Consider the following 22,957-nt stretch of genomic DNA (forward strand, 5'->3'; position numbering starts at 1 on the left):
ACTCTACTCTACTCTATTCTATTCTGTTCTGTTCTATTCATTGGAGGATAGTTTTGGGAATGTAATTTTTGTTTTGCTTTTAAACACCTGATATACAACTCTGTACAGATCTTGATAAACAGTCCAGACCATTCAATTGTTTCTCAACAAATTGTAAATTTAGGGTACGTTGACAGGTCCGTTTATAGTGATTTTCCTAATAATATTTTTGATCCATGGTAACAGAAAGGGGGAACCAGTGGTAAAACATACTGTCATTTTGGTAAGGATAATGACTGGGACACTCAGATAGATGGGTGATGTTCCCATGCATAAGGACTTTGAATTTCAGAGAATCAGTGCCATAGACAATGTTCTAGCTAAGATAAATGTAGGCTTTGAGGGGAAAACAGTGACCAGGTACTCTTTTAAATGTTTTTAATGAGCTATCATATTTTACAAAATCTTTCGGTTTTATTTCAGACTATGAAATGACAGTCAGAGTTGGGAATTGAAAATGATGGCGACTCCACTTTTGAGACAGTGTACAGCACAAGGCTTGAATGCTTTATCCAATTAGATGACTGACAACCTGCCTGTCGACAACCTCAGAGATTTGTCATGGTCTCACTAACTCAAGCCACATATCAGATTACTAAATTTGACATGTAGCTGGAGAAAGTGAGACCATATCTAGGACAGCTCTCTGGGCGACCAACATCTGGCTGTTTGCGTAAGATCACTAATGGATGTTAGAAAACAGTAAGAAAACAACTCTGAGGTAAAGGTGATTCCTGAACTGCTATGTCATATGAAATAACATATCTTGGTATTTTATTAGATACATATTGTTGTAGTGTAGTACACATTATACACATGTTGACTGATCTCGAGGGCTACATCGATCATATGTCTGTTTCCTCGAGGGACTTGCGGGTCACTCCAAACACAGACTGTTCCTTGAGGGCGAAGTGACAAGGCACCAGGCTTAGTTCACTTGTCTTTTCCTTGACTGTACATAGAAAACTATTTAGGAATAATATTTAATTATACCACACTCAAACCAAATTATTGTCTTTGAACAGAAAATATGGATTATATTCTTTGGTTGATCTACGTCACTACAACTATGTCACAGGTTTTGTGGTGAATGAAATTATGACGTTCCAAAACATTCGAAATTGCCATTATTTTTCTCAAATTTCATGAATTGTGCTAGAAGAGGTATATTTATATTCTCAATACTTTACTTAATTCAGCCGGAAAATACTTGTGACCGAGGGGTTTGTCACTACTCATCCAGTGAATCGTAGTAACAAGGCCCCTTAGCTCACTCATATTTTCCTCAGCTGAATGAAGAAATATTGGGAATGATATCTAAATAATTGATATTATGTCACAATTAATAATGAATACTAAGGTACTCTTATCAGCTTTCTTCGTTATCCGTATAAATGTATTTGTAATACGCAATTCATATAGACAATTCTCAACAGAAAAGATTTTGTTAAAACCAATATAGAATACTTTGCAAGGTTAGATCTTTTGACTATTAACATTTGAAGTGTAATTTATTTCCTCTCTCTTCTACACTTCCTTTGGTATGTTTGTTTGTTTTGTTTTGTTTGTTTCTGTATGTGATTATACTAGTCATATCTTCTCTAATTTTTTAGTAGTGTATGTATTTTAATTTTCTGTTAGTGCTGCTCCTAACATGCTTAGTGAGCCCCTGATACAAAAGGGATGCAATAAATAAATAAAAAAAAATAAAAATAAAAAAAATAAATAAATAAATAAATAAATAAATAATAAATAAATAAATAAATAAATAAATAAATAAATAAATAAATAAATAACATTACTGTTATATCTTGGTAAACTTGTTGTCTGTACCCAGAACTCTGCCATTTTGTCATAACTTAGTCTGGTGTTGAAATGTCTAGATCCCCTGGGGAAGGGGGTACTCATATAGAAAGATATACAGCATGTGCTGCCCAAATGGATCACTTATTGATCAAAATATCCCTAAATTTGGTTCAACCTTTCATCTGAAAATGCCCAAATCATGGGATCGATAGCATGAGAATCGTCTTGATGCTTTAGAAATATCTTGATAGTATCAGAATAAAGGTGACTGACAGGATGATTGTGACTAGAAATCCCTACCAATGGGTTTGGTTTTTGGATTATACATGGAAAGATGTTTTGTACTTGGGCTGCATATCCCCGTCTGAAAATTTGGGGAATACCACCTCCCCAGAATGCCCACCCCACTGCACAATTCCTATTAATACCTTATCTCCCATTGTGGTGATGACTTGATAACGTTCACTATACTACTACATCAGTATATCTATTGTTATCACGTATACATTCACACTCATCTTCAAACAAGGTCACAGTGGTTGACTCAATTATCAGGGGCAACATGGTAATTATGTACAAAGCACCATGTCCCTTCAAAGAACTGCCACACCAACAATCCTGTGTCTACTGTAGTTTGGATGTATTGTACTTGAAGGACACAAAAATCTAAATTCACAAAGTTTCTCTAGTTTGACCTTTCTATATATGTATACCTATAGATAGTACAAAAGTCCTATTATTCATGTGGACTTAAAATAGATAAAAATATACGTGTGAGAAAGTGTATATGTACATGTTTTATGTGTTTTCCCATTTGCAGTACCTAACACTGTTGTGTCATTCCGGATGATCACCTTAGGATTCCATGGTACCGGTATCATTTTTTTGTTCTGGACCAAATTTTCTGTTGCTCTGCTACTTGCAAACACACCTAAATTTTAATGCTACCGGTAATCCGAAGTGTGCCTATAGTTAACACTTTGAAGGGAATTCTCCTGAAGGTTGAAATTTTGATATTTTGATATGAAGAACTAACTTGTTAAATGTGTGGTCACTTAGAGTTTGATATAGTTTCAAATTTTTTCTAAAAACTAAAGTAGTTTCAAAATTGCAACTTTGAGTTCGTCAAAAGGTTGCTCAGAATTTACAAGATGGCTCAGCACTCTTGTTGCATTGTTGAGGGAGAACACAGCTTTTTTTTTGCTGTTTATGAGAGGTATGGTAATCCTGTTTTCCAGTAAGACTAATTTGTTTGTTACTAGTCTAGTTCCTATACAGCAGGGCTCGAAATTCGTTTTTTTTCTTGGTAGCCCGGGTGGGCTACCATCTTTTAAATTTGGTAGCCTGAGAGCAATGACTGGTAGCCCATATGCATGCATTCCTAAATTAATGGTGTCTGTGTATATATGTAACTATATGATGTATTGATTTCGATGATTGTTTGAATAACTTAAGAGTCACGTTAACACGTTATTTGTGTGTATTTCATGCCATATTTGACATTGGGGACACAATGTTTTGCATGTATGTGTCTCTGGGGCCGTGTCATTTACAACGTACGGTTATCATTGCAATGAAGAAAAAACATGTTTTCGCAATTCCTAGTTGTAACTATTATCTAAATCTCTTGGTGCAGTGAGACCTGTAAAATTTGAATATGATTCAACGTATGGAAAACGTATAAACAGTTTCATAAGCCCCATGGCAATTTCCTGATGTGGAGACTACGTCTTGGGTAGTTTAGAAACTATGTGCTGTTATCATTATCTATTCACGTGATTGGTTACTTATTAACAGACGGGTTAGACAGGATTTGTATTAATACATGACGGCCATTACGGCAAAGCCCCTTCCATTCATGGGCGAAGAGATAATCAAACAGAGTCTAAGACCACATCAGCAGACGGTCCATGCTGAAAACTTCACTAAGATAAATTCAAATCATCATGTCACCATTTCATTCTCACTAAAACTTCAACTTTCTTTTGAGCTTTGCTACTACTACTAGATCGAATACATTACGTGAATTTACCATTCACCACTGCATGCTCTCAGGGGTTGCGTGAGCGTGGTTTACACACGGAATGTTTTAGGCATCGTTCAAGAATAAACGAATCTGTAGGTGTATACCAAGTTAACAGTTCTCATCAGCATAAACTTTTATCAAACACCATTACAACTGTGTCTCTGTCAAGTTGAAAGTTAAAGCTGTCATTCATGTTATGGAATTTAGTTACTGCAGCAGTGCTGTACCGAGAGTGTACTGTACCCCGACTCCGAGAAGAACCGGAAGGGCCCGGGCCGGAGAGCAGATTTCCAGAGAGTGATAACCATGGGAAATTGAAAGTACAGAAAGATAACATTAAATCGCTATACAGAATATTAATTTGTTGCATATAAATGTTTTGTTGTGACATTTTGGAAGTACAAGCTGTGTATACGATGAACGGAAGAATGACGTGTACAGTGTACATGTATTTCATGTACATTTGATATACATGTAGTGTGGATGCAAATTTGGAAAGACGCACTGATTTTGACGCTAATTTTGGCGAGAACACGTCCCACAGGACTGCGACCTCGGAGGCCCCCGGCCCGGGAAGGTGTCGGAGTCAGGGTGTCACAGTTTCATTCAAAACTTAGTAGCCCAATTGGGCTACCACTCACATAATTTGGTAGCCCAGAGACAGACATTGGTAGTCTGTGGACGCGGGGCTACCGCGAATTTCGAGCCCTGTACAGTATCATTACCGTTAAACGTCCACTTTACCACAGTTGGCATCCAGACTAGTTTGTTACAAGACATCATCCACACATATTTGCTATGAACTCATCTTTTACGGTGTTAGGAGTGAGAACAAATGTAGGATAGCAAACTAAGTTAAACTAAGTAAGGCCTCAGACCCCCCCCCCCCTCCTTCTAACTTAATTGTCCAAATTTTGGTAATTGTTTCAGACAGCACAATCAATTTCAAATTAGTATATAGTTGTATATAGTACTATGAATATAAAGTCAGTATATAGTTGTATGTAGTACTATGAATATAAAGCCAGTATGTCGTGAGGAAAATAGTTCTTTTATCGACATTTTAATAGTGCTATGCATTTACTATTATAACAAAAATTCTTCCAGTTCTTGAGTTGATGACATTGTTTAGAAATATTTTCATTTAGGGGTACAAAACTAATTCCATAATTTTTAAAAGTAAAATTATTTTTGTCGGATGAGAACTAAAATGGTTTAAACATTGATCTATTGACCTTGTAGCATTTCCTGTACAAAATGTTAAACAGATTTACTGAACATATATTGATATAGCACAGAATATAATCTTAAAAAAAAAGAATTCTGTTTTTGCTCAAGAAGAAACGAAATTGGTTTGTAGTGAAGTCATACAGGTCAAGTCCTATGGATAAAATTGATAGATTAGTATATTTTATTTGGCTCAAAATTATTTACACTAAATGATAAGGATGAAATTTAAGACCAATAATACACAATTTAATATATGTAGAAAGGAACACTAAAATATGTTATTAGATATACCCCTCAGCCCTGATAGTAATATGCAAAATAACAAAAATAAAATATATTAATGCAAAATACGGTGAAGATATATTGTTTGTTAAACTTAAATAATTCATAAACAAACATCCCCAGGAAATTTAGCTATTAGGTTCTAAATGATTGAACAGTGACAGAGAGAAATTTAGAATACAGATAATAATTGTCACTGGGTAAAACATACAAGTAACTACTAGCTTCCTTTCTTTCTTTGGGAAAACGAGATGATAAGGTCAATTTCTGATAACTCGACTGACCCTACTTTAAGCCGTTGACCCTAAACATGTTTTACATACAAAAAGGTAAAATTGTATCAATTTACTTCTATTACCCTGTAGATTTTCTTGCCAAAGTATCTTTGGTTACATTTTTACTATCACATTCCAAAGAGAAATGATGTCTTTTTGGGCTATAATATCAGCCTATAACAGCACAGTCTGTATATTGTGTTTGTCTACTTCTGAATCACATAATTGTCTTCATTTACTTCTTTTACACCTCATCAACTGTTACTGAAGTATTGTGACCAACGAGTATCTGTTTTGGGTCAAAGTACTGTAGTCAAAAAAAAAAAAAAATGTAGAATCAATTATAATCCAGACCTACGTACCTACCCTATTTTCGAAAGTCCTGTTATTTATATTTTTGCCTTTTAAATAGTATTCAAATTTGTTTTCATCATTAAAGCAAGTATATGGAGCCTGTGTTTCCAGACCAGTGTTAATTATATCTACCAACAATATACTGTCAATTTAATATACAAATGAAAAGCAACCAAGTTGGAATGACATAATTAAAATATTATATATTATGGTATGATATTGACACAAGTCTCCATTTTCAGACTTGTGCCAATGTTGTTAATCCACCACAGGACGCTGTCAATTTATACAGCCTTAAAAAAATACACCAAATGAAAATAAAGCCAGGAAGATATAAATATCATATATTATGATATGATAATAAACCATGGCACCTGTGTGAATTTTACGAATATTTTTTTTTCTTTTTTTTTTTGAGTGGGCTCTTATAAATAGAGATAAGATGATAACAAATAGGGTGTGTTACCCTGAGTACAACTCAAGATCTACTCATTGAAATTCTAGTGTTACCAAGTATACAGTGTAATTTATTGATTTACATTCGCCTTATGTAAAATGCATGAACTAATGTGTCATGACTCTGCAATGCATTGTAATAAGCATGGCTTCAGTTCAACAAGGTCGCTACATTACACAATTACCTCTTTTGTGTCTGAATACAGTAGCAGAAAAACTGGAAAAATATTGTGTGATAAAAATTATGTAGAATTGATCGATAGGAAGATCACATTATTGAAATACAACGCTTTCCCTGGGGAGCAAACTGAAAATTATTCATGCTGGAACAGTCCATTTTGTTGTAGGGTGATCAGTGCTGTAATTATGATGTGCCTGATTAAGCTGTGCTCATTGTTAGATTGAATGTGCTGATACAATTTCAACATTTCTTTGTCTAGTAAATACGTTTTTTGTTTAAAAATATCCAAATATTAAAAAGTGAAATGGTTGTAGAGCAGTTAGTTATATGTCCCTCAGTAGTGATGCTATCACCCCCCTATCTCAACATGTTTCAGAAAGATGAGGGTATGCCAGAATATAAATAACAATAAGTAGACAATGAATGGAAATTTGCATAAGTAGATGTGAAAGTGGCAGTAGGGACATAATGTGCTGCTGCTGTGTTTAGCTGGCACAAAAAAAATCAATTTTTATTTGCATTTAGTGTTTCATTGATGTAATACTGTGACGGTTTTTTGTTGAGAACATTAAGTTATCACCGTCATTTGTAGTTTAATCTACAAGTCTTTATGTATTGGATCAGTTTTATCATCCAAGGAATGATCTCATCCTGGAGATAGTATGGAATCTATACAGCTCTGTTCTATTTTGTTGGTCTGCTGTGTTCTCAACATTCCCAACGCCGAGTCCAATCTTGACATCGATGGCACAACGTTAGTATATTTATTTTCACTCATATCATCATTATCATCTCTTTCTTACCCTTTTTTTTATCTTTATTTTCATATATTTAAAAATGTGATATTTTCAAAAAAAAAATGTTTTATTTCTACTTGTAGAGTGACAACATGGGCTAAAGACTTTGGTGACAGACTAACTGCACTGAGCATTGAGTATAGTGGAATTGACAAGCTGAGGGAGGTAAGTAAGCTATGGATCGTTGATGCCATTTTGAATATTTAATCATCCACTGGTAAATACGCCATTTAATTATGATGAAAATGTCTCAAACGGACACACTTTGTCAAATATAAGGGCTGACTCACTTAAATTAGGTCCGCCATCAAATATTCATATTAACCTTTAGAAACACATTTCAGTGGCGTAGGGTGAAATTTTTCTGACTATACAATGTAATATAATTTGACACAGTAGCATATATCATTTTAAAACAAGACAATCCCATGAGAAGTAACAGGATGGGTTTAGATGGGATGGAGGTAGTCATACCTGCATCATCATGCATACCATTATGTTAAATAGCCATGACATCGCAATATGATGTGATCTGATGAGTGAGAGACATCACTTTCAATCTAATGTAATTGCTGTGCCTAATACTAGATGGATTAAACTCTCTTTGTATCTAGCATTCCATTTCAGAAATTACATAATTACAGCCATACTAGTAACCATTCTGCATTGGTAATATAAACTCTTGCCAATATTTTCCTGTTAATGAAATGTATGACCATATTTGGCATGACCTTGATCTCAATATTGTATGTTAATCCCCAAGCATACATATCTCTGCTACAGTACATATAAGTCTATTATATCAGTATTTACTTATCAACCTCACACATCTGTGCAATGTGATGATGTCTTTGGTATTATAGTTATTTGTTTCAACACATACATAACAAACCTTAGGGCCTCCTGAGGGCTAACAAAGGGTTGCGAAAGACAATACGTCTATATATAAAACTAAAAAAAAATTGCCAATATTAGGAAATGTAATATACAATGTACACACAAGTAGATTGTAAAAATGAAATTAATTTGTATGATTATATACTAGTATATGGTATGTACATACACACCTATTTTTATGCGTAGGTGTATATATATGTACTGTTGTGGTTGTAACTTGTATGTATATGTATATGTACATGTATGTATGTATGTATGTATGTATGTATGTATGTATGTATGTATGTATGTTTGTATGTATGTATGTATGTATGTATGTATGTATGTATGTATGTATGTATGTATGTATGTATGTATGTATGTATGTATGTGTATGTTTATGTGTGTGTGTGTGTGTCTCTCTGTCTGTCTGTCTGTCTGTCTGTCTGTCTGTCTGTCTGTCTGTCTATAATGTATGTATTTATATATGAATCCATCTATGTATGTACATGTATCTGTATTTACATATGTAATCAATCTATCATACATGAGAGCAGAAATCATACTTTTTTTTTTAAATCTAACAAAAAGTTTGTAAATTCAAGTTATAATGTATGTACTGCAGTGTAAAACCATATGTAAATGTGGGTTTGTAATGTATGACCTAATGATACACTATACAATATTAAATACACAATGTCAGAAGGTTCTGGTTTCACAAAGGAATTGTTACCTGTACAATATTTCATCCATTCCCTTACAACATGCCTTGAGAAATTGTCTGCTTGTGTGCTTTACTTCTTCCAATGACAACATGGTATTATAATAATTTTAGATATTATTTACAAATAGTTGCCGTTCTGCTGAGGAAAACAATGAGAGTTACCAAGTAAGAGGTCTTGTCACTAATATTGTCTGTCGACTCATACTGACAAACCCTGAGGTCATGAGTATTTTCTGGATGACGGGAGGAAACTATTGGAGAACAACATAATTGTACCCCCTCAAGCATATTTATTTATGAGAAATTGGGAAAAATAATGAATATTTTGAATAATATTTTGAGCAGGGCATAATGCTGCGATGTCACATAGAACAACCTGGGTATAAATTCCATATCAATTTCTGTTTAAATGTGTACAATTTTGACTGTGATTATGATGTCAGCAACATTAATTAGGTGCACCAAGAAATAATATCATCATGGAGTTTATTCAATGCAAATTGCAACAGTCTGTCATTATTACTACATGATTATAAAATATATTCAGTAAAGAGAATAACATTATGGAATTCTCCAGATGAAACAAAAAATATAACAGAAAAAAGTTTACTGTCCTTGTTGTAATTACTAATTTAGTTACTTTATATGTAGTTGTTCTGTATGATCTCTCTCTCTCCATGTCTAGTCAAATGGGCATATTCAACCGAAAATGTAGCTAAATCTCCTGCTGGGGAAAGGCTGAACAGCACATGTTAGTAGTAATCTATCACACACACTGACAGGTGGTTGTAATTGGTTACTTTTGTTCAGTTTTCTACAAACTTAACCTCTAGTTTTGAATTTCAGTGATGTGAAGATAACATCATCATCACTCCAATAGCATAAAATATTGCTGAAGGTGGTAAAATCGGAATTCTGTTCTAGAGAAATCCATTTGACTAAACGATGGAGATGATCATAATGCGTAGAGGACTAGCCTATTAAATTACACGTAGATGAAAAATACCGATGGCTACAAGATGGATAGGATGTATTCGAAAACTCATTAAGCATTTTCAATTAGTATAGCATTAAAAATTTACAGACTAGACACGGCAACTAATTATTGTGATAATTACTATGTTCAGACCACAACTGTGAGTTTCACTCTGAGGCGTGGCAACATAAAGTAGTAAAACTAATAAGCTGGATTTGGGACTCCATTCACACTGAATTTTTGTACCTGACACACTAGTAGATCACATACCAAAGTCATGCAATATTAGCATAGCCTTCATTTGTTCCAAACATTTAGCAGTAACCCTGAACTTAAAGTTTAACCCAGGAACCCTCCTTATCTAGGAAACTAAATACACTTACGTAATCAAATTGAATTTTGTGTCAGACACACAAGATAAGTCGACTCTAAACCCCTTATTGTACCTGACCTAAATTGAACCCGACTCTGAGTCGACATATAACTGTTCATATTTGTTTTTTTTATATGCAATAAGACTAGAGTTGACTCAGAATAAACTCAACTGGCTAAGTGAGAACCCCTTTAATGTTGCTTTGCTATATCATTTCCATGTACTACACACTATATTAAACAGTAGAATATAAGTGTATTACATTGGTAATAGAGGCTTCAGTCTACTAAGATAGACACAAACTAAAACTATTATCACAACATTTTGATACAAGATTGATAAGTTATGAATGGATGGATGTCAGTTTAAATTATAGTCTCTGTAGGGAGGCATAAACTATAATTCAAAATGGCCACACACACATGCTAATGTACGTCATTTCTAACTGAAGTATAAACTGTTGAGTTTCATTTCATTTTCTGGTCTAATATCTACATTATTTGAAACTGAATAAACTTCAACGACCTGACCCTTTCCTTTATCTTAGCAATGAACTGTGAGTATAATCAACTGCCTGTTCCAAATTCACTTGGCGGATTTTCGTAAATTTGCACTTGGTACGTGTATGCCATATTTTAGCTTTTTGCTGATTCAGGACATGGAAGTTTCCAGAATAAGCATTTGATTGTCTGCCAACATCATATGGTTATACTATTCAAACAAGAGGGTCATAGAAATATTTTATTCTAAACTGTTTATTGTAAAGCGTTAAATTTGTATACCTGTATGTTACTATGTTGTAGGACCAACAAAAGCCCAAGTTATATTTATAAGAATTACACAATGTAGTTTTTGCCACTCTGTATAATGACATCTGTGTCAAATCTCTTTTTTACCACCCATGAAATAATGGTTTAGTCCTATATGTACATAGGATGACACATGCATCGTTTTATTGATGAGTTCCATGAACTTGCTGTGTACTGTAGTTTGACTTCCAATGTTTACACTATCTTGATCACAGACTTGCACAACAGGGGATGGATCTGGGAGGGGGGTGTCCCCCTCCCCCTCCCCGCCATGGGCCAGAAGCTGTAAATGTTCATTCCATGGCTTCAGAAGGGTGGCATGGGAAACATAATTAGAAAGTCAATTTTATTATATTGACACAAATATTTTACTTGCCAAGGAAAATTTACTTGCCTGTCAGTTAATATTTAAAGAGTGGCCAGTCATGGGTATTACAGTAGCCGACTATATGGCATGGCCTGCTTTTAGGGAAAACCCTGAGTTAAAATTGGTATAATCACTGTTTTATGTAATTTTTTATGAACATTCAGGCTCAGCTTGTGTGAAACTTATAACTGCTGTTTATATTTTCCACGACATTATCTACCAAGGTCATCATATTATAAATGGTTATGGTATTGATGGGCACATTACATGTTCTCAATATAGCACTGGCATTGATGGGCACCATACATGTTCCTAATATAGCAGGCATTAGTATGGTGGGCACCACACATGTTCCCAATATAGTGGGGGGGGGGGGGCACTGTTACATGTTCCCACTATGCTGCTATACAGGCTATAGCAGGCATTGATGGGCACCACGCATGTTCTCAATATGGTGGGCACCACATGTGTTCCCAATATAGTGGGGGTGGGGATGGGGGGTGGGGGGGGGGTGGGGTGAGGGTGGGCACTCTACATGTTCCCGCTATGTTGCTAGAGCCGCTTTAGCGGGCATTGATTGGTATCCTATGTGTTCCCACTATAGCAGTATTGATGGGGCCGCATCATACATGTTGCTGCTGTAGTGGCATTGGTGGCACACCATACAGTATGTGCTCTCACTATAGCAGCATTGGCTGGCATCATTATGCTCCCACTATAGCTGGTAATGGTGGGCAGCATACATTTTTCCAAAATAGCAGGCATTTTGTTAGAGAACCCTGATAAAGTGACTGTGGAACACAGGTAGATTTTAATTTTGGTGACTGTGACACCTCCATTGCAGCCATATTCGTAATCATAATATTAAACTGATATATTGACTCATCGTATATACAGTTGTCAGTATGGTGCTAGGTCATATATTGTGACAATTGTTTGATGAATAGCCTACATCGCAATTATAATGATGGTGTCTCAGTAGTAATAAATTCATATTTCATTATGAACGGTATATTACTAAGCACAATTATTATATTCATCATTAACAAAATTCTCTTTTTTTAATCAGTCATGCTATTATACTTGAAGCCTGACATTTTAATGTGTAGTATAGCAAGGATATGAGATATAATTAATTAATTAACAGTTGGAGGCATATGGTGGTATAGTCAAGTACCCTTAACTTTATTCATATACATTGCACAGATGTTTGTTTATAATACTAACCTAATGATCATATACTGTATAACATAAATAGTTACGATATTTGCCAAAAAACATTCCATATTTTGCTGCAAAAGGTAATTTTTATGGTCATAATAGCCAGCTTAATACTTAACCTTGACCTTCAAAGTAAATTCTCAATATCAAATCCATTCTGAAATATTCCAGACACTTTGTAGTATAAGTTTGACTAATATTTTATAAGATCTTTGGCACAGTCATAAAGAACAACGGTGGGTACAGTCATGCATCAAGTTTGGTGTTCATATCACTGTTTTTATTGAATTACAGCCATATTTGGTGTAAAAGTCAACAATTTACGTAACAGCTCTGGAACCATAAGACATAGATTTGATTCAAGTGTCTACTACTGTTATATAAGATTTGATTCAAGCGTCTACTACTTTTGTATAAGATTTGATTCAAGCGTCTACTACTATAGTATAAGATTTGATTCAAGCGTCTACTATTGTTGTATAAGATTTGATTCAAGTGTCTACTACTATAGTATAAGATTTGATTCAAGTGTCTTCTACTATAGTATAAGATTTGATTCAAGCATCTACTACTATTGTATAAGATTTGATTCAAGTGTCTACTACTATAGTATAACATTTGATTCAAGTGTCTACTACTATAGTATAAGATTTGATTCAAGTGTCTACTACTATAGTATAAGATTTGATTCAAGTGTCTACTACTATAGTATAAGATTTGATTCAAGTGTCTACTACTATAGTATAAGATTTGATTCAAGTGTCTACTACTGTAGTATAAGATTTGATTCAAGTGTCTTCTACTGTTGTATAAGATTTGATTCAAGTGTCTACTACTATAGTATAAGATTTGATTCAAGTGTCTACTACTATAGTATAAGATTTGATTCAAGTGTCTACTACTGTTGTATAAGATGTTACGTTTCTGCTGATGTGACCTTTCAGTTAGTATCTTTATATTGGGCAATGACCTTCTAAGTCAAAATTTAACTCAAAAAATTAATTACTTGAGGGAATGTGTGTTCTATGAAGACTTGTTATCTTTGTAAAGAGACATGTCTGATAGATATCACATAATAAAGTATTGTAAATTTACTTTTAGTAATTAATATCCCAATTGAAAACAAGGTGTTTTCACAGAATGTAAAATGATATTGTCGCAAGGAGAAGGCGTAATGTCAGTGTGATCATCCGAATAACTCTAACACAGTCATCTGTTACATGAATGATTAATGTTGCCATGGATACAATAAATTATGAAATAAAGCCTATTTTTTTCTTAACGATAGCATTGCAATTGAAATATTTCCACGTCATTGAATTATTAATCATGACAAATTTCCCTGTGAGGGATAATAAAGTAATAAAGTAATAATAATAATAATGAAATGGGGATAGAACTCCCTGGGACAGTACCAGTAGCAGCTCTGGTAGGGTTGTGTAGCCAGTGCTGGAAACCCCAAGCCACATTTTAGACCCATTTTGAATCAGATCTATTGAAAAGTTACATGTAGGTCTTGTGGCCAGTTTTGAATAACTGAAATGATTTTACTGACTGAATGAAGGGTGGCAAAACATTCCATGAGCAAAGTCACGTGTGCAAATTGTGAACACCCTATCACCTCTCATATGAAGCCATGGCATGTTTATGTTCATTTACATTGTAGTATGTGCCTGAAATAAAAATCGTACAACTGTTGCTGTTGTTGTTTGTAAGAAAATTGAACCAATTCTGAGTTAAAATCATGAAATTTAGGGTCACCATACAATAAATCAAGGGTCAACAAAGGTTGACTCTCTATTTTAATGTGTGATGCTGTTTAATGTGTAATTTGTAATCCACTCGCTGTCTTCTGAATTTTTATCCTTCATATTTGAAAGAACCATTTTAACCAGCAAACAGTTATATACACCATTTGTACCCTTTCTTTTGAGATATTTTAATGGTATTTTTTTTCTGTGTTTTTGTAGCTGTTGTATTATATTTTTTCTCTAGGTGTTACTTTGTTGTACAATGCACTGAGACATAGTGTAGAGCATTTCTTTTAAGAATTAAAATTAAAAATAATAATAATAATAATAGAATTTTTCACTTTCCTACTGACTATCAGACTGAATCTCATGGTTTATATATCATTCGTGTTCCACAACTAACGTCTCAGGTTGCTGATAACAAAAATGTAGCTACATTAAGAATTTATGAATTTTCCATACATTGTTCTCCAATTTCTACTTAGGCGTAAAAAAAAACTGTGTGGTTCCTATTACATATATATTTTTTTTCATATGTGAGTGTCTAGTTCAGGTAGTTATGTTTTCTGTTGATTTCTATATGGTCTCTGTGTTATTGGCTTTTTCCATTACAGATTGGAAGAACAGTTTTATATTGTCTTTTTCAGTTGATGTCTGTTTCCGCATCCACTATTTCTTTCGAGACGTCACAATTTTCGCGATTTTCTTATTTTCTCTCTCGAATATGTAAAAAAAAGTTTAGGGTCAGCGTGAAAAACTAGGTGGGGTCGGGTAACCAGAACCAAACAACTTTTTTATTTGGCCTTACTATTATATGTATACCAAAGCACATTCACTTGATGTGTAGTACACACCACATTGTCAAAAAATTATCCTGCAACCCATTAACCAATCAGAAAGGTTAATACAGCATTAACATAAATTATGTGTAACACACTCAGCATTGTTAAAAAAATTACATTTTTCTGCAACTCATTAACCAATCAGAAAGGTTGATACAGTATTTGCATAAATTATGTGTAGCACACTCAGCATTGTCAAGAATGTTATTATCCTTATATTTACTGAGTGAAATACTTCTGCATGACTTTCTTTCGTGATATAAACTTAAAAGTTTAGTATCAGTCCAGTCTATGATTTTTGGATAAAGGGGGGAACTTGGACAATGAAACTGTATGTACTTGTAGAACTTATGGAAATAATTTTTTCCTTTTTTTTTAGAATTATGAGGCTATGTCGAATTCATTCAAAGTTGAAAAAATAGATGGCGTTGAGATGACTAAACAAATTTCAGAAGCTATGAACGAAATGTTAGAAAATAAAGTGAAGGCTGTTGAGGTGAGTTACTATGTTTATAACTTTAGTTGTATGATTTACAGCTGATCGTATCGTAGTTATAGGATTGACAGCACATCACACCTGGGTTACAGGATTGACAGCACATCACACCTGGGTTATAGGATTGACAGCACATCACACCTGGGTTATAGGATTGACAGCACATCACACCCGGGTTATAGAATTGACAGCACATCATGCCTGGGTTACAGGATTGACAGCACATAACACCAGGGTTATAGGATTGACAGCACATCACACTTGGGTTATATGATTGACAGCACATCACACCAGGGCAGTGTTCTGCCGAGGCCGCGGCCTTGCGACATTGGCCCCCTAAAATTACAAATGGCGCAATAATTTTCCCACCTTGCGTCAATTTGGCGCATTCATTTTACGGCAGACACCTAAGTCCAGGGCAAGCCCCTGCCCTGGCCGGCGTCAATACCACAAAAAGTATACTGACTCCGTAAGCGATAGTTTTGTTGACATCATATAAGATACAGTGACAACGCGCAGTTCTATTGTTAACATGCAAACAAATGGATTAATATGCAACAAAAAGATACAACTTTGATAAAACATAATCTTCAATTGAAACATTAGAGGGAGTAGATGAGACGCCGAAATGGACGTCTCTCTTCACATGTTTTGTCTACCGACGCATCACTGTCTCGACCTCTGACCTACTCACTGACGTGTGTGAAACACTGAACTTGCTACGGGAAATCGGAACATCTCTCTGCCACATAAGCCTTAGGAAACCAAATTTTATGGGACAGGTTGTGATTTTCATTTGTTGATGGGTTAAATTAATGGAAACAAAAATGAGTACATGTGTATTTTGATCCCGACAAAGCTGTGTTAGGGGATCGTGTTGCGTGATGTTGACAGTGACACATGTGAATGTTTGGCACTGAATCAATGAGTGATCACTGGCATAACCACTCGAGACGGCCGATGCATGTGCGCCCGGTCAGACATGAAGAATGAACTCAGAGATGAAATCAGAAAATAATTACAGTTGTATTTACAAAGCATCCTAACTTTGACGTTGTTGATAGTTTTAGTTCAAGATCTCTGAGTTTCAAGGACACCTAATGTCAGCTTTCCGTATCAAGTTTACAATACATGTATGTAACTAATGCTGTCATTTGATATAGCAGGACCAAATCATGTTGAAAGTTTGTTTGACTATTATTTGTAAGTTTTTCGTTCACATTTGGTACTTTTTAAAGTCAGGGAGTTTATTTTCCTCAAAATGTTTTTTTTTTTTTAAACTCTTGTCATGAATTTGAAGAGGGAATGATAAACACAGCAGAGTGTAACAGTTGTAAAAATGAAACAAGTGCCAAGTGGTTACAAGATTAGGATTTCTCAAATTTTTTATTCAAGCATATGTTCACTAATTTTGAAGTTGTTCTTTGTCCTTGTCTGAGAAAAGGAATCATAAATTTGAGTACTGCTATTCATTGATAGTCAGATTAAAAATTGTGACTACCTGGCTGTCCAATCTTTCTAAACAATATATAATATACTCTGTAGAAATGACTTTAAATTACATAATTGTAGTTGCCTTCTTTTTCTAAGGTGTAATGTGTAGTACACAATTTTCAAAAAATAGCTTACTGGGAACTGTTATTATGAATGGAATTTTTTTATGTAGTTGGGTAATAGTCTATGTGTAATGGAATATCTCAGACCACGGTATCTCTATAGTGGTCCGAGGTAATATATATAATTTCATAGACAATAAATAATTGACCCCACTCCCTGTCAAATGACCCCTCTTTTTGCAACCAGGGGGCCATTGTCCCCACTAGTTGGAAACCTTGGCAGAACACTGCCAGGGTTATAGGATTGACAGCACATCACACCTGGGTCATAGGATTGACAGCACATCACACCCGGGTTATAGAATTGACAGCACATCATGCCTGGGTTACAGGATTGACAGCACATAACACCAGGGTTATAGGATTGACAGCACATCACACCTGTGGTATATGATTGACAGCACATCATGCCTGGGTTATAGGATTGACAGCACATCACACCTGGGTTATAGGATTGACAGCACATCACACCTGGGTTATATAATTGACAGCACATCACACCTGGGTTATAGGATTGACAGCACATCACACCTGGGTTATAGGATTGACAGCACATCACACCAGGGTTATAGGATTGACAGCACATCACACCTTGGTTATAGAATTGACAGCACATCATGCCTGGGTTACAGGATTGACAGCACATCACACCAGGGTTATAGAATTGACAGCACATCATGCCTGGGTTACAGGATTGACAGCACATCACACCAGTGTTATAGGATTGACAGCACATCACACCTGGGTTATAGAATTGACAGCACATCACACTTGGGTTATAGAATTGACAGCACATCACACCTGGTTTATATGATTGACTGCACATCACACCTGGGTTATATAGTTGACAGCACATCACACCTGGGTTATAGGATTGACAGCTGATCACACCTGGGTTATAGAATTGACAGCACATCACACTTGGGTTATAGAATTGACAGCACATCACACCTGGGTTATATGATTGACAGCACATCACACCTGGGTTATATAGTTGACAGCACATCACACCTGGGTTATATGATTGACAGCAGACCACTGTTGTGTTATTGGATTGACAGCACATCACATTTGAGTTATTGGATTGACAGCAGATCACATCTTATCTAGGTTATCTGGGCGTCTACCCCATGATGTACATAATTATATCAGTGTAAATTCCTGTTTATAGAATCAGTCTTTTTTCCTTAGGCCCCTCACCTTTTGAATAAAATCACAAGTTACAATTATTTAGATTTAATGCATGCCACTTTATATTTGATTTCCCTGTCCACTCATAATTACTGTTGAAATAGTTGGTTTTAAGCGGTGAGTACTTTCATTTTATTTCAGAAACTTGTAGAAGCTGCAGAAGTAGCAAATTTCAACAGTCCATTGGCAGATAATAAAGAAGAATTTACTCCAGAAGATGTAAGTTTCATTAATGATTATTTTGCAATGAAATTCATAGGACCAGCATGAAAGGAATAGACACAGCAGTGATTTTCAAGATAAACTCAATTGATAAGATCCTGTATATAAACAATTACACTCTTTGGAAAGTCCAATTCAAAGAATCAACGCCAAGTGTGGTATCTGATAACAGGAGGTCATAAAATAGATGTCTTTTGTTCAATCTCAGTCTAAGGTTAAATAAAAATAGTGTTTTTAGTAAGGTCAACTTCAGTCAGTCTAGATATTGGCGTCATAATTTATGACCTCCTGTTATCAGATACCACACTTGGAGTCAACGTTCTTGTTCTATTTTGACCCTCTAGCATGAGGTTAAATGCTATTGCAGATTACGATAATTAGAGATATTATTCGCAACATTTTTGTTTGTCTAGCCAAAGGAAAATTTGGGCACTAGGGCATTGCTGTTATGGTGACCATTCAAAAAATTTCCGTGGACAAATAAGAGATATTAGTACAAGTCAGCTATAAGATGGGTAGCACAGTTGGCAAACACAAACTGAATGTGGGCCAAAAAGCAGCTCACCAGTGTTTGTTGAACACATTAGTTTGTGTACTGCAAGTTTACCAATTATGCCTGTTGTCCATCAACTTAATTAGTTTTTGTTTTCTTTTTGATCTTTCCAGGTTAGTTACTACAATGCCATGTTGATCAATAAATGGAATAATGATTCTCAAGAATACTATGAGTATAATAAACTTGGTGGTGAATTTCTTCTGGAGTCGGACGAACACTTTAATAAAATTGAAGTGAATATTACCCAGAGTACAGTGCAAGTACCAACAAATGTTTACAATAGAGGTGGGTATATCATTGCTCTGTTTAGTCTTCATTCCTCTAGCTGTAGGCATTGTGTGTGTGTGTGTGTGTGTGTGTGTGTGTGTGTGTGTGTGTGTGTGTGTGTGTGTGTGTGTGTGCGTGTGCGTGCATGCATGCGTGTGTGTGTACGTGCATGCGTGCATGCATGCATGCATGTGTATATGTCTGCCTGCCTGCCTGCCTGTCTGTCTGTCTGTCTGTCTGTCTGTATTTGTGTTTGTGTTTGTGTTTGTGTTTGTGTTTGTGTGTGTGTTTGTATTTGTGTTTGTGTGTTTTGATTATATGTGGGCATATGTGTGTGCATGTATGTTTTGGGGTGTGTGTTTGTGTCTAATTCTATGAGTGTACATTGGCATGTGTGTGCGTGTCACTATGTGTGTGTATGTATGCATGCACACATGTGTGTATGTGTTGCATGCACAAAATTATATATGTTACACTTCAGAAATAAATATCACAAGTTTTTTTTTCAGCTGACAATGTCACTAAATTATTCAAGAAAGTCAGTGAAAATCAGGGATTGCCAAATTTTTTAAATAGCGGTCACATTAGTATCAAAATTAAGACATTTTTGGAATCTGATAATTGCGGCCAAATATACTGTATGTTTAGCTCTATAGGAAAATAACAGATTGTCAATTTCCTTGAAAATAAGATCATAAAACCACCCAGCTTTGATATCGAAAAGTTTGGAGACATTTCTAGAACTTTTATTTTCCTAAATAAGGCACATTCATATCACTTATCATGAAATAATAACATCGTTTGATGACTTTTATTTTCAGAGGACAAAGTGTTGAGGGACATTGATATGACAGAAGCTCTAGACGTTGTATTCAGTGAGAATTATGAAAATGATCCAACATTGACATGGCAGTATTTTGGAAGCTACACAGGATTCTTCAGGAACTATCCAGGTATACTATCCTTGGTGTCATCAAAACTCAAAAAATCTCATTATCGACAGCCTTCACATTGATGTTAAACAACAATCTAGTACCGTAACAGGAAGGCTATAATAATATTTGCTAAGCAATGGAATACATTAGACAATGATGAGCATGCAAATCACAGTCCAAGGTTACATGCATATTTAATTTGTATATTTGCATATATTGGCCATAAGGGAAACTCAAAAGTGTACATTATACACACTGGCTGTAAAGGGTGAATAAGGTAACCATGCAGTTTTGCCAACACCTTCCCTCAAAGACAAATTAATGGTGGTGAGTCATCAACTGGGCTATCGGTAATTCCATTATGCTAATTCCATCGTTCATTAATTTATACATTGCTCATTTATAATATATACTGTTGCTATGACTACTGTTTCAAGTACAAAATGTATACTGCAGATATGAATGTTAAATGCAGCCATACTGATCATTATGTATATGTTGCCATGTCTACTGTAACCATGGTAACCATACAGATAGTTGTAAAGGTAATACTTAAACAGAACAAAATGAATGTAGAGGAAGTCACCAATAGTGTTACTACATAATAGATTATTATTTTTCGTTGTTTATTTATATTTCATACAATATGAACACTAATTAGGTATACAGTGGCAGACAAATGCAATGGGACTAGATTTATTTGACAGCAGAACTCGTGGTTGGTAGGTCATCTTTTATTTATCTATTCAGTTGATACAACATACACATATAGCAAAGCATAAACATTCAGTGACCATGTAGCATATAGGCTGTAAAAATTACTGTAGATCAAAATGTCTTTTTATATTTCTTGAGTCATTAAGTCATTTTTATGTAATGATACTTAGTAAAGATCCAGATCGGATAAGGATGAAAATTTTGTTGAAAAACAGTTGATTGGCAGACCTAAAGAAAATGTTTGTCCAAAACAAAAGAATGACCCTATGTATGGCTCCACTGATAAATAGCATGAATATGAGATCCTGGGATTGAGTTCCTTGCCTTTAAACTGAATGTTATATGCTTTATGTGTGTGTATGTCTTCACTGTACAAAAAAATGACATGTTATGTTTAACTTTTAACAAACGATATGATTTGTGATTGTATTATTTCAGGAATAGAATGGAGTGTTGACAATGTTACCGCATTGGATTTGTTTGATTGCAGGGATAGGGGATGGTGAGTGCAGTGTCCTTCACTGTAGACATGTCTTAATTATTACGGCATGACATATGGTTGGCTCTGGTGGTGAACAAATGCTTGTCTGTGCACTCTTGCAGCTGTTTGCCAAGTATTAATGCTTTCTTGGTGTGCATGCACCAGCTAAGGGAGACCCTATTAACTTTATGTTTCTCATCGTAACACCTAGATAGATATTGGGTTAATACAAAGAAAAAGAAACAAGAGATAAATCCCTTGATAAACAAACAACTGTCATGTACTGGTATAACACTGTGTACATGTTGGTGAGGCTTTCAATTCATAGTCTTGATGTCTTAGAAATCAATCAAGATATTCTTGATCTCAAATTTCAATCATAAATAATAAAAGGGCGCCATTTTTTGGTCAGATTACGACACATAGATATGAAAGGGTCACCCTAAATGTCTGTTTCTTGTGGTATAGGGACACCACCAAACATCTGCTGTCACTATTTTTTTGCATGTTAACAGCACTTCATAGCATGGCTTGTTCAGACTTAAAAGTATACAAGCTGCCAAGCATGCTCACTTTCTACTTTTGCTTTAAGCGTACCCAACTGATGCTTATTGGTATGTGGGAACACCTTTCACTTGTGTTGTTTAGCATGGCTTGGCTGATACTTGCTGATGTATTCTAATGATAATAATAATATTAAGGAAACATTTTCTTTTTTCATAGTTTTTTTTCACAGCATGGCTTGGCTGATCATCTTGCTGATGGCTTTGATTTTGAAACATATGGGTTTTTTGTGATTTTTTTGTGTGGTAGAATACAATAAACAGTTTGTGTTACAGCAGTGGCAAGCTAAGCATGGCATTTGGTCTGAAGATGTTGGCAAAACTTTTATCTTCATAAACAGAGAAACCACAGTTGCATAACACTTAGCTTGCTGGCACTGTATAAACTGTTATATGTATTAAGTCATCATTACAAATGCAGTGTGTGTGGTATATACAGCAGATTTGAAAATACTGATCAGTAGCTCTGTTTTGATACAATTACAGATAAACTAACAAGTAACTACACATGCTACACTTTTAGATAGT

At 35.0% G+C, this 22,957-nt stretch overlaps 1 protein-coding gene across 2 annotated transcripts in view; it reads left to right on the forward strand.

The window, feature by feature from the left end:
* The first annotated feature begins 7,114 nt into the window (after positions 1-7,114).
* The window catches only part of LOC144448964 (voltage-dependent calcium channel subunit alpha-2/delta-3-like), a 51,435-nt gene continuing 35,592 nt past the window's right edge, over positions 7,115-22,957 (forward strand). For both annotated transcript variants that reach the window (XM_078139353.1, XM_078139354.1), the window contains exons 1-7: positions 7,115-7,403; positions 7,530-7,611; positions 15,765-15,881; positions 18,830-18,907; positions 19,577-19,751; positions 20,555-20,686; positions 21,824-21,887. In XM_078139353.1, coding sequence (XP_077995479.1) covers positions 7,312-7,403; positions 7,530-7,611; positions 15,765-15,881; positions 18,830-18,907; positions 19,577-19,751; positions 20,555-20,686; positions 21,824-21,887 — 740 coding nt within the window. In that variant the 5' untranslated portion in view covers positions 7,115-7,311. The remainder of the gene's footprint in view (positions 7,404-7,529; positions 7,612-15,764; positions 15,882-18,829; positions 18,908-19,576; positions 19,752-20,554; positions 20,687-21,823; positions 21,888-22,957) is intronic.

Source organism: Glandiceps talaboti, chromosome 18, assembly GCF_964340395.1.
Source record: "Glandiceps talaboti chromosome 18, keGlaTala1.1, whole genome shotgun sequence".
NCBI lineage: Eukaryota > Metazoa > Hemichordata > Enteropneusta > Spengelidae > Glandiceps > Glandiceps talaboti.